A 13,068-nucleotide genomic window follows, 5' to 3' on the forward strand; every position below is an offset into this window, starting at 1 on the left:
TCACTGTATATTTTTTGGTGCTCTTCAAATTTTTTTAACATGTACGTTACACCTACAAGTAACAGTAACAATAACAGAAGAAAACAGAGTAATCTGACAAGGGCCAGGAAGCCAGCGGTGCCTTGCATCTCCCAAGCGCTCACAGACACTTAGGGAATGAATCGAATACGTTAGTGTAAAAGCTAAGCACAGATTTAGCAGCAAACGAAATTACAAGTGTGGTTTTCATATTTTGCGTAGGAAGCGTTTACCTACAAGGAGAAAAGGATTTGGAATTCAAACTGCAGCCGTCTGTACGCAACATCGACTTTGCGAGACTGCGCTGAAGCCGGGCGAGGAACAGTAAACGTGTTAGTACAACGGTATCAACACAGCAGCGTTAGAGATTCTGACATTTCAAAAGGTGTTACTACACGGAGAAGAAAGACCAATCAGTTCCTCGCAGGGCAGAAGTGAGTGAGGAAGGATGGATGGGATGTTAAAAAGAAATCAGAGCCCAAAGAGCTGAAAGTGTGAAAACACAGAAAAGCAGTCCGTTTTCATTCCGTCATCTGAAGTAACTGAAGACTCTGCTGGTGCCTTGAATCTGCTGCTCCCTCCAGATAGGTTTTTTTTTACAGGTCAAATCTGTTTACAACGAACTCCAAGGGCCTGTACTGAGCATCACTTGAAATAAGTGAATTACATTTGGGCTTGTTCAATCGTCTCTACAGACTATTCCAATCTTTAATAGAACAAGCTGTTACGGACATTAAAAAATACTTGAGTAAATAAGAACAACGACATGGTTGGTTAACACTCTGGATCTGAGCAATTCGGAACACTGCCCTTCAAACCAGCCACACGTCCCTGTTGCTGACAATGACGGTGGAGACTTAGGGAGCAGGTATTATCGCCACCAGGCGCTTGGAAGCAGGTCTCAACTCTCCCCGTGCGCGGACTCCCTGAATCCTCCCGGCAACCCCAGGACACAGGCACCGCCGTGATCCCCCACGAGGCACACTAGGATGAGGTGATGTGCTAACGTCACACTCAGACCCAGGATCTGAGCAGAGCCTCCGCCATGCTGTCCGTCTGAGGAATGTAGTCGCATGTCTCCTGTCCTCCGTTCACGGATCCAGCAAATGAGACAGCTGGGCCAGAACTGAAGGACCCACGCCAGATCAAGTACACGCCCAAACTCTGCAACTTTCCAGGAAGAGAAAACCCTCTACTAGAAGTTCTCCTGGAGTATCTAAACGGATGAGACTTTACCACACCGGTCTAATAATTCACATTTCTTCCCTAACCTACACCGGGTACGATGCTGAGGCCCTCGTGTGAACCACCGCACTGCAAAGTGCCCAATGGAAGAAAACATCAGTCACCTGCAGGAAACAGAATTCCCACTCACCCGCCTCAGAGAAAACTGGCATTAGTGTGAAAAGTATCCTTCTCATCTCTGCGTGTGTACACACATATATATGTATATAAATGCAGAATTATTAGTTATGAAATTGCAGTCATATTATACATACTGTTTTATAACGGGCCTTTTTAACATGGCAAGAATGCCTGTCAAGGTCACAAACAGAAACTGAAGAGAACAGCACTTTTAATAACTATATAAGGTTCCACCATTTGGATGACTGTGGAGGATTTATTGATTTAAAAATCATTTAAATAAAGTTTAAGTAAATTTTAACGTATTCATTCTGAAATAATTTCGGGCTTACAAAAAATTGCACAAATAGTTCAAAGAACTCCCTCACACCCTTCTCCCAGCTTCCTTATATGGTACTGATTCTCAAAATCACAGTACAATGATCAAACAGGAAAGTAACACGGATTCACTACTACCAGTTAATTTATAGCCTCATTCAAAGTTCATTAACTGACCTATTAACATGCTTTTTCCAGACTAAGACCCGATTCAGGACCACGCAGCATTTAGCTGTCATGACTCCTTCGCCTCTCTTACTCTGGGGTAGCTCTTCAGTATCTCTTTGTCTTTTGTGACCTTAACACCATTGAAGAGCACTGGCCAGTCACTCTGTAGAATGTCCTTTGACTTGGCTTCGTCTGATGTTTATGACTAAATTAGAGTTGTGCATTTCTGGCAAGAAAACCAGAGAAGTACTGTTTCATCCTTCACGCACCCATCAGGAGACACATTAGGCCAACACATCCCGGCACTGGTGAGGCCCCATCCAACCACCTGGTTAAGGTGGCACCAGCCAGGCTTCCCCACTGTAAAGTTACCATTTTTTTCCTGTATCTTCTGGATACATACTTTGAGACTGTGTAAATATCCCATTTTCATCACACTTTAATCCACTCATTTTAGCATCTCTGATGATTCCTGTGTCATTTGCCAAATGATGACGTCCTACAAGTACTCACTGGAATTCTAGTATAAGGAAGGGCTTTCCCTCGTCCCACCTATTTATTCAATAATTCGTTTATATCAGCTTGGACTCAACAGGTATTTGTTCTAGACTGTGGGCTGTAATCCAACACCATCATTATTTGTTTTGTCTTTCAAATAACAGGCAGGCTCAATATACATCTAATTCTGCATGTCGCAACTGAGGAAAAAGTAACCAACTAGCTCATCATCTGTTTGTGAACCCATCTCTCTTCCTATTTCTGATCTCAGTTTCCTCTCAACTGAGAATAACCAGGGTGTATTTGTGAAATTCTGGGCTGGGTCTGGAGATGACAACTATGCCTACGGAACATGGCAGTCACACGGCCTCCCAGGGGACCATTCCAAGGAACCCAGTGCTGGCCCCTCTGGCCCAGGCACTAAGTGTGTTTCGCAACTAAAGATAGGTCCTAGGAAATACTAAATACAAGATGGCCCAACCGTCACACCCGCTAGTTGCGTACTTATTTTCACTTCTACTATTCATGACAAACCACTGTTTTCAATACAATGTTCACCTTTCTCAGTCAGAAGAGCTTGGCCTCTGGAGCCAAGGAGAATGGAGGTGGAAACCCAGCTCCACAATCACTCCCCACAGGAAGTTATTTAACTTCCTCAAGCCTCCTTTTTTTGTTTCTTTTTTTTTTTTAAATTGAGATAATAATAGTAGTACCTTCCAACCCGGTGGGACTGGGCTAGTTAGAGAGTCAAGAAGACAACACAAGCAAAGCATTCGGCACGACGTCTGACACAGGGGGAGCATCTTACAAACATTCCCTGTTAGAACTACTAGGATGTAACATTTGTTTACATTTGTTTGTATTTATTCTATTTATTCTATTCCACTCTGAGCACGGTCTTCAGATGCAACGTGCTTATGTGATAAATGAACTAAAAAGAGGCAGGGAAACAAAGCTAACTGAAAAGATTCTTTTGGTCCCAATATTACTGCTTTGGTTCAGTTTGACGGCTTCTTATGCACTGTGAACAATGACAGGAAAACATACTTTCTTTTCTATTTTTTTCTTTTTTTTTGGCCACACCACGCGGCTTGCAGGATCTTAGTTCCCCGACCGGGGACTGAACCCAGGCCCTCAGCAGTGAAAGCGCCAAGTCCTAACCACTGGACTGCCAGGGAATTCCCAGAAAAACACACTTTCTACTCACCTGTATTTTGGATTTCATTGCTTGAAGAGACTGGACCACAGGGATGCAATAGGCAAGAGTTTTACCTTTTAAAAAAGAACAAGAGCCATCAAAATCACAGAGCCTGTTGATGTCAGAAAACCAGAGACAGTAAACGAACCGGCACTGCTACCTCTGGGCCGTCCTGAAGTCTGGGGACAGGAAAAGTGCACTCACATCCATGTGGAAACTGAAGCCACCTGTCTGTCACAACTCCTAGCTCTGCTTTGTAAATTCAGTACTTCTAACAAACCTGCACCTTCAGCCCCTTTAACGTCTAACAAGGGAGACAATGAGACATTTCCGAGGTCACACAGAAGCTCAACTCAATGACTGTCCCTAGAAACTAGAAAACTCCCTCTCTGGGGTCACCTCAACCTCTCAAAGGGGTTTCCGTGGTGCTTTCGTGGTGAGAAGCCAGCCAGTCTGAAACCCCAGAGCTGGCCTCTAAAGATCAAGGAGAAACCAAGGATGGCAAAAACTTTGGGCTTCCACCCACCGGAAAGGTGGCTGAGCTGGGGGAGCAGAGAATAGCCGACCTGCCACTAAGAGCACAAGAGGGTCAGAAGAGCAAGTCCAGACTGTTCTGGAAGGCGCCAGAACGGTGTTCCGTGTTCTAGCAAAACAACTGGCATCCGATCAGCGTGTGCTCACAGCAAGGCTGTTTTAATACCAGAAGGAAATAGTCATCACCCACTGGAGGAAAGACAGGCAGCTCCGGCCATAGACGGTGGGACCAGGCAAAGCCCTGAGATGGGCTCTGAGAAATGACAGCAGACTTGACTCCTTCCTGATCATTCCTGATCACGGGCCCCACTGATCATCCCCTTCCTTTCAGGGCTCTAATCAGAAGCAAGCATGGCCGCCCCTCCCCCAAACCAAACAAAGCAGCCGCCACCACGACAGACACCTCACTACACAACCCACCACGCGACCGTGGAGGAAGGGCGGAAATCAAATGACAACTGACCTGAGCCAGTCTGGGATCTCACGAGAGCATCTCTGCCTTCCAGCAACACAGGGATACTTTGCTTCTGAACGCTGGGGCCGCCCAAAGGAAAGAGCACACGGTTATCTGTAAAGTACCACCTGCCCACGTTTACACGCAGAGATGCAAGATACACAAGATGCGATGACCCCAGGCTCTATCACCTGCCGCCTCAGAGGTTACCTAAACAGTCACGGGAAGGGCTGAGAAACCTCTGATGGTTAGAAGAATAAAACCTCAGTTAGATTTTTGGAACTTTTGGGGCTGCAAATGTTGAGGCAAGCCGGAGACTGGCCGTTCTACTAGACTACTTAAAAAGAAAAATGGGACAGGCGTGATGACAAGCTGCAGCCACCACGAAAGCACACCACACACTCTCCTGCCTTCTGAACCAGGGAATATGAAACAATAAAACATTATGGAAAGATTCCCAAGCAGAAGAGTGAAAGGAAGCTTGTGAGCCACACAGACAGCCAGGAACTGCTGTCCGTTCTCTAGAAAACCAAATACGGCTGCTACGGACACGGTAAGACGTGTGTCCACGTGTGTACTCAAAAACAAACAACTAAAACAGCAAAGTCCTACTGCACAGCACAGGGAACTATATTCGATATCCCATGATAAACCACAACGGAAAAGAGTACGAAAAAGAATATATATGTATAACTGAATCACTTTGCTGTACAGCAGAAATGAACACAACGTTGTAAATCAACTAGACTTCAATAAAGTAAAATAAAAAGTCCAGGAGGGTATGGAAATCACTTACATTTGGTTTCTAAGACTGAACAAAAATAATAAAGGGGTTTCTTATTTTATTCTGTGACACTCTTATTAATGTTTACTTCTAAGTGAAAGGTGACTTATTAAAATGTACAGAAGCATACACACTCAAAGAGAGGGGGGTCATCTCTGCCCCACACCTGTCACCACTCCATTTCTGTTTTCCAGGGGTTGTCACATTTAAAAAATTTTTCAGCATCCCATTATATCCAACTAAGTATTTACTCCTATCTTGTAGCTGACTCTAATTCTTACTACTAAGAAATGACAAGATAAATTCTGTATTCTAGACAAGATAGTTTCAGGAAGCACAGACAACAGTGGGATCTTATGCAGACCATCTTCTGGACCAGAGATCTCTTACAGTTTAGAGCTGAGGGCAGAAGGGGACGGAGACCCAGTCCCTCCATCTCCCAGGTGGGGAAGCTGAGCAGCTACCCAGCCCTCGAGGGTCAATAATCTGGCCTGTTCTCTAATGCCAAGACACAAGTTTGCTGTCCTTCACAGACAATTCAGATTTCATCTGTTTATACCCACTTAAACCCTGAGAAAATCAAGACTGACCCAGAGCTCTTACCTGGTCATACTAGACATTTTAAAAACCGTATTTATTGTGGAAATCTAAGAGAAAAGACAAAAAACAAAACAAAACTTTTCTTTAACAAATTTTTTGGGACAAATATATTTAATGCAAATAAGGATGCAAAAAAGGGGAAAATACTGGGGCAAAAATGGATGACCACGATCAAATCAAGTTCCTCTAACCCAGTGGTTCTCAACTGGGGGTGGTTCTGAGCACTGCCTCCCCCGGACCTCCCAATGTCTGAAGAAATTGTTGGTTGTTACAGCTGCGGGTGGGGATGCTACTGGCATTCAGTGAGTAGGGACCCAGGATGCTGCCATACATCCTGCAACGCACGGGGCAGCCCCCGTGACACAGAGTCCCCATCCCCAGGCGTGCACGGTACCAAGGCTGGGAAACGCCACTCCAACCCGTAGGTGAGAGAGCAAGTATAGGTAACCCACCCGAAAGAAGGAGTAGGTAAGCCGTGACCATATGAGCCAAGGAAATCCAGACTCCCTAAAAGTGAATGTATGTTTCTCACCTTACTCATAAGTAAGGCTAGAACACTCATTCATGGTTTTTTTGTTGGTTTTTTTTTTTGAGAGTCCATTTGTTTGTAGCAAATGCATGTTTAAAGAGCCCCTTCTTCCTTCAATTATTTATAACTCCCTTAACAGCAAGATGCCGGTTCAGTTCCCTCTCCTAGGGTCCCTATGACATCAGCCACCCAGAATAGCCCTAATGTCATTATCTATCCAGCAATTATGAGGTGGATTTCAAGTTCGATATGTGGAGTCTCAGTCCTAAAGTGAATGAGGTGAGGAAAGTCTTTAGAGTTCTTTAAAAAAAGAGGGGGAGTGGGGTGCGGACAGTGAACAGACTCCTAAGTTCACGTGAATGGTCCTGGAAGAGCATCTTAGCAATCTGAGTTCATCCAGGTAACTTGACGCACAAATAACCATTCTTTGATTTTTTTTTCTTCCTAGAACTGTCATTTCACAGACATTCTGAATGAACAGACCGAAAAAATCGACACACCAATAAAACATGGAGGGATACTTACTAGGTGTGGGTGGAGGTCCAGGGCTTGAAAAGCATCTGAAGTGAACACTTTTTCTTGCACCTGCTTTACTACAGGTCTGCAAATGACGAACAAGACGCGGACATCAGTTCCAAGAAACAAAGAAAAAGGCAGAAGACACTTAATTCCCTTTATTCTCGAAGGGTGTCTACACGTGGACATACCTGTGGAGTTCTGGAATCTCAGGGTTGTTTTTAAACAGGGACGAAGTCTTAATGCCCGGTTTCCGTTCCTGGTTTCCATCACTCGCACCAGCTGAAGACCTCTTGGGAGAAAACGTTTTCTGTGCCTTCCCCTTCAAAGTCCTTGGAGTTTCTTTAGCAGCACTTTTCTTGGCCGGGAGAAATGATGTTTCACTCCTCCGTTTCGCTGGGGGAGCCTCACTGGACGCTTGGTATTTTCTTCTGGTGGCTGCCGCTTGCTGCATCGTTCCCAAAAGGAAAGAGCGACCAGAGATGCGTTAGTCCATGAAAACAGACCTCAGAGTGAAGCCTGACTGCCCACAGAATCGCATCTCTCCCTGCAGAGATCATTACGCCCCATATGTCAAGCAACAGCTTAGGGTCTACAATCAGATTCTTTGACTCAACCCTTTTTTTTCCCCCAAAAAGGAAAAAAAAAAAAAAAAACCCAGAAACCTCAGCTGATCCATCTACTAGACCTCACCAATCATCTTAACCTTCAACTCCACCAAGATAATCAAGGGAGAAACATTTTTCAGGCTGCATTTTAACAAATGGAGTCTGTTTGCAGGGAGGAGAGGACCCACCTTGTGAAGTGTGCAAGCTATGTCAATCCAAATCTCTAGGAATCCATGTACACGACAGGAACAAGAAAGAGGGGAAATGAATCTTTTCTCTTGCCACCAACAAAGCCCATCGGTGACTACGTAAGCTGCATCCCAGCTTATGCCCAGGAAGCGGAAACCTTCATTACCGCTCTACCCCAGAGCGATTGGATCGCTGTCATTCTCTGCCCTCAAGCTGCTCCCCCAGATTCAGATGGCTTGGAGACGATTCCTCCTCCCAGTTTCCATTCCAAATGAGGATTCAGCTCCATCCATCACCTCTATCACAATTACTTCCAACTCTCCTCGCCTTTCCATTCCCTGTCTGATCGCCGAGTACAGGCTACAACGTGAGACACTTTCTTTCCTGTTGCTTCTCATTTCCGTAACATGAACGTTGTTAAATGTATGATGTCCAAACTTCCCCTAGGAGAAGTTCATCCAATTCCTCTATTTTCCTTGGCCTTCTCTTCCAATTTACATTACACATGAATATAAAAACATCCTGTGAGTAGCTAGGAATTGTTATTCTGGAGTTCTGGTTTCTCTTGGAATATGTTATTTTCCCCTTGGCTTGAAATCATGACTTCTGTGTACACATCAGCTTGCTTTAGCCATGACTGTCAGCTTTTTTTTTTTTTTTTTTGCGGTACGTGGGCCTCTCACTGTTGCGGCCTCTCCCGTTGCGGAGCACAGGCTCCGGATGCACAGGCTCAGCGGCCATGGCTCACGGGCCCAGCCGCTCCGCGGCATGTGGGATCCTCCCAGACCAGGGCACGAACCCGTGTCCCCTGCGTCGGCAGGCGGACTCTCAACCACTGAGCCACCAGGGCAGCCCGACTGTCAGCTTTTGAGTAACCTAGCAATAACAATAGTTCTTTGTTCCTGGCAACCCTAAGGGCTCCTATAGCTAAATAATTCGATACATACAACTTCAAATATTTAGTATTAATATTTAGTATTAATGAAGTAGGTACTGATCTGCTTCATTTTACAAATTTTACAAATTTATTTTTACGAAGTCCCAAATTTTCAGACTAAGAAGAGTTGAAGTCAACTTTCAGGTCGGAATGAAATGTGCAGATCTTACCTGGTTTACAGACCCACAGGCTCTCGGAGCACAAAAAGGCCCAAAGGCCTCTCCCCGCAACGCATGTGTGGACTTCCCATCACCAGACCCCCTGACAGGCGGCCCTGCAGCTCCTGCCTGTACCTCCTCCTACTGTCCTCCATCCCATGAGGCAGCCCATTCTGTCCCCAACCAAGTTCTAGGGGCTGGGAAGCTGTTTCTGACATTCAGGCAAGACCTGTCTCCTAGAAGATCCATCTACTAGTTTGCAGTTTGCTTTCTGCGGCAACTCTTGTATGTCACATTCCTCCATTCATCACAGCACTCCTCGTTTTCCTCCTTCTTTGGACTAAATATCCCAAACAGGACACAAACTTTAGATCCCTTACCATCCCGGTCACTCTTTATTCCCATGTCAACGTCTCTCTAAAGGCAAGTGTCCCGAATTAAGCACAGGATCAGGCAGGCTTTCCATTTCTCGACTAAAACTGAAAACGTGTAATGAGAGCTACAAAGCCCGTTAGAATCTAACCTCGGCCCATCTCACCAGTCTCAGCTTTACCCTCTGCTGTCCCGGACTTCCTTAAATTCCTAGAATGTACCAAGCTCCTTCTCTCCTCAGGGCCTTTGCACATGTTACTCCTACACCCGTGTCCCCAGCCCTCCCCTCATACTCATCCTTCAGATCTAGGGCTACCTGCTGCGTCCTCAGAAGAGCCTTTCCTGACCTCCTCTCTCCACCTGTCAAACCAGGGTGCCTGCTCTTGGCTCTCCTGGCACCCTTATTCTCCTTTGCAGCACTCAGTAAAATAATATAGCACATAATTCATTGTGTGATGTCTGTCTTCCCCATTAGATTGGAAGAAATGGACAAGCCTGTCCCAGGCTTGCACTGAATCCCCTGCACAGGACCACGTCTGGCACAACGTAAGTGCTCAATAAATAATTGTAAGATTAATGAATAACACGTGATGGAATTAGCCTTTTCCGTGATCTGGATCTATTCTATTTGTTAGTTCCCCCGCACCCCACCAGCATCCACAACACATTCATTTAAAAAACTGGCCACCGTCAAGTAGCTTGGTTCTGAAGATACAAAGGTTAGACAAGCCCTTGAAGAAGTCACAGACTAGCGGAAGAGACAAAAGTGTAAAATCGCAAATCTAAACCTGGATTTGTACTACAGAAGAGGTACAGACAGAGGGTTATCTGGGCACAAAACATGAAGTAAGACTACCATGGCCCACAGCGAGGGGAAGGGAGGCAAAGATAAAGGAATGCTTCATGAGGTGGCATTTGAGCAGAGAAGAGCAGGGACACATCTGGATCTTCTAAAAATAAGCAAGTGCCTGAGTCTGCTCCCCCACCTGCATATTGAGGGGATTATGGCAGGTGACCTCTAGGGTCCATCCTGCCCTACCAGTCTACATGCCATGTCTTTGATATTAATAAACGTATTCAGTAGCTACTATACACCAGGGAGTATGCTAAATACTCACATGAATGATGTCATCTATCCATAGGGTACTGGCCTCATCCCATTTTAAGATGAGAACACAGAGAAAGAGAAGTGAGGTAATCTGCCGCAGGATCACTGAGGGATCAAGGCTTTGCCCAGACACTAGTTCCACGCCCTGGGTTCCTAACAACAATGCTACAACACCATCTAGTAAATGTATCCTGTTTGGTTAGAAAACATCATGTATAGTTTGATCCCTATTTTGTTCTGCTTGTTTCCCAGAAGGATATATACCACAATGTTACCCAGAGTTATCTCTGAGTATGACAATCATGGGTGGGTTTTGTTTTTTTTTAATCTACTTTCCAAATTTCCTACAATAAATTTGTATTTTTTTCTTTTCTTTTCTTTTTTAGAAAAAACATTCTGCATAGCATTAGATAGAGAATAATTTAAGCTGTCAAGGTCTTTCCAAGTCCAGTATATGAGCTACTCAACCCAAATTCAGGCTACTAGCAAATCTGATCAGCATATACAAAATTCTCATTCAAGACATAAACAAAAACGTAGGTGCAGACAAGACCACTGCAGACAGTTATCATCACCTGATGAATATCCTTTTGACACAGTGGTTCAAGCAATCATAAAACCAGATAGCTGACATTTATTTATTCAACTCACTCCACAAAGTGTTACTAAGTGCTTTCTATGTGTTAGTTACTAGGCATGTACATGGCACAAGCACCCTACTGACCTCCTGATGGAGCAATTCTATTACCCAAAATGGAGTCAATATGACTTTTTAAAAATAATTGACATGTATTAAGTGCTCCTATGGGCCAGAAAACGTACAGAGTCTTTATGTATATTATTTCATTTAATCTTCATAATAGCTTTATATGAAGTAGAAATTATTGTTCTCATTTTATGGATACGAAAAGTGAGGATCAGAGAGGTGAAGTAATTTCTTCAAGGTCACAGAGCTAGCATGTTGCAAGGTCAAATCCCAGGTCTGTCCCACTCCAAATTCCACGTTCCCAATTGGCTCGCTGGTACTGATACTTCCCCGCCCCCTCGGCATAGATGCAGCTACAACATCACCCAGCTGAAAAGTCCTTACAAGCCTCTAAATCCTGAAGTTGATTATCACTAAAAAAAATCCAGACAATAACCCAAACAGTGGGTATGAGCTGATGTGAGCTTATACGAACTCAAGGAGTTTCAGCGTCACCACATTGGTTGAAAGGAACTGAACTGAACTTTGGCAATTTTTCAATGGCATTAAGTGATGCTTGTTCGAGAACCGCCCCCCGCCCCCCCCCCCACATTTTCCTTGGCACCAAACTGTAACCTTCCTGGTCATTAAGGCAACATGATTTCCCAACAGATTTCTGCCCTGCAGCCCTCCTCTTTCCTAGGAGCTAAGTCAACCATCTTAAACTAATTTTCAGCTCTGTCTTGGGTTAAATTTAAGGCATCTTTTTCTTTCTCACCTAATGAGGGGATTATATTGATGAGTTGTATTTTCTTTCCCCCCTTCACTGCACGTGGATGAAAATACACCCGTTTTGAAAACTCTTAAATTTCTAGTCTCCAGTCCTCATTCCCGAAACAAACGACCCTTAGAGTCGAGGAAAAGGTGGCTGAAAAAAGTTCAGAGATGCTCTTGATAAGTGACAAGCTGGGCCTCTCGCGCGAGCGTCAGTTCCTAAACCTATCCGAGTGACAGTCTCAGATCCCTGCCTCCAACTAGCAGCACGCGCCAGCCTCCCGCCCGTCTACAGCCGCTCCGCTCCCTCCAAGAACGTCTCCGCAGAATGGTGTCCCGGTCTCAGACACGTGTCGCTCAGCGACTCCTCCAGGAGCTGCCCGATATCTGACTTTCCCCTCTTAACTACGCAAGTAATTCGAACCCCGACCGAGAGGCAAGGCGGTAGGTGCCGGCGCGCCGCGGCCCCGGGTGCGAACGAATCCGAAACCGGGTCAGAACTCACCCGCCTCGACTGGGCTGGGCGGGGTCTGGAGGACGTCGTGGGGACTGCGGCCCGGGACTCGGGAACATGGGGAAGCACTCCGTCGGCTGCTGCCATGCCGGCGGAAAAACGAGTCGAGACCTCGCGAACCGGGACCGCCACTCCGCTCCGACCCACGTGAGACGTGCGCGAGGACCCCGCGTAGCTGCCCCGCCGGGTCCTGCGCCCGCGCGCCTTCTGGGTCCCGAAGAGCCCGCGAACACACGGCCCCGCGCCTCTAGAGATCGAAGCCGCGGCCCCGGGGCCCCAGGGCGAGGCGGCGGCCCCGTTTGGCGTCCCTAGTGGCTTGGCCTATGGCAGGGGGTGTCAAGTCACACTCAACCCCACAGTTCATGCCGTGCAGTTCTTTGAATTCCTTTGAGAAACAAGAAGAGGAGTGCCCCATCGAACCAATGTTTCCTTCCTTTGCCGCCCGGTTACTGTTCCCTCAGCACCTTAGTTGCCCCGGGAGGTCCCTAAAAGGGCTTGGGGATTGGCCACGCCGCGGCGGGGGCTGAGGTGGGGGGGCGGTCCCTGCCCCTCTCCCCCGCGCTGTCCAGCCCGGACGCTTCCATCCGGGCAGCAGAGGAGTAGTGTTTTTTTTACAGGCAGCGCCTTGGCCACCTGGCAGGGCTGGGTCGCCTAGCAACGGCGGGGTCCTTCCTGGCTCGGCGGCGCTTCGGGCCTGAGGGGAGAAAACCGCAGCTAAGGACGTTGGGGGCAGGCGGCCGC

The 13,068-nt window shown here is 46.4% G+C and overlaps 1 protein-coding gene across 1 annotated transcript in view; it reads right to left on the reverse strand.

The window, feature by feature from the left end:
* Positions 1–12,414, reverse strand: part of DDX31 (DEAD-box helicase 31) — a 72,733-nt gene extending 60,319 nt beyond the window's left edge. Inside the window, exons 1-6 of the mRNA XM_065878647.1 lie at positions 12,319–12,414; positions 7,174–7,430; positions 6,992–7,067; positions 5,941–5,984; positions 4,563–4,633; positions 3,575–3,639 (exon numbers count right to left, since the gene is read on the reverse strand). Of these exons, the coding sequence (XP_065734719.1) occupies positions 3,575–3,639; positions 4,563–4,633; positions 5,941–5,984; positions 6,992–7,067; positions 7,174–7,430; positions 12,319–12,414 (609 nt within the window). The remainder of the gene's footprint in view (positions 1–3,574; positions 3,640–4,562; positions 4,634–5,940; positions 5,985–6,991; positions 7,068–7,173; positions 7,431–12,318) is intronic.
* Between the last annotated feature and the right edge of the window lie 654 nt (positions 12,415–13,068).

The sequence above is a fragment of the Phocoena phocoena genome, chromosome 6, assembly GCF_963924675.1.
Source record: "Phocoena phocoena chromosome 6, mPhoPho1.1, whole genome shotgun sequence".
NCBI classification, from domain to species: Eukaryota; Metazoa; Chordata; class Mammalia; order Artiodactyla; family Phocoenidae; genus Phocoena; species Phocoena phocoena.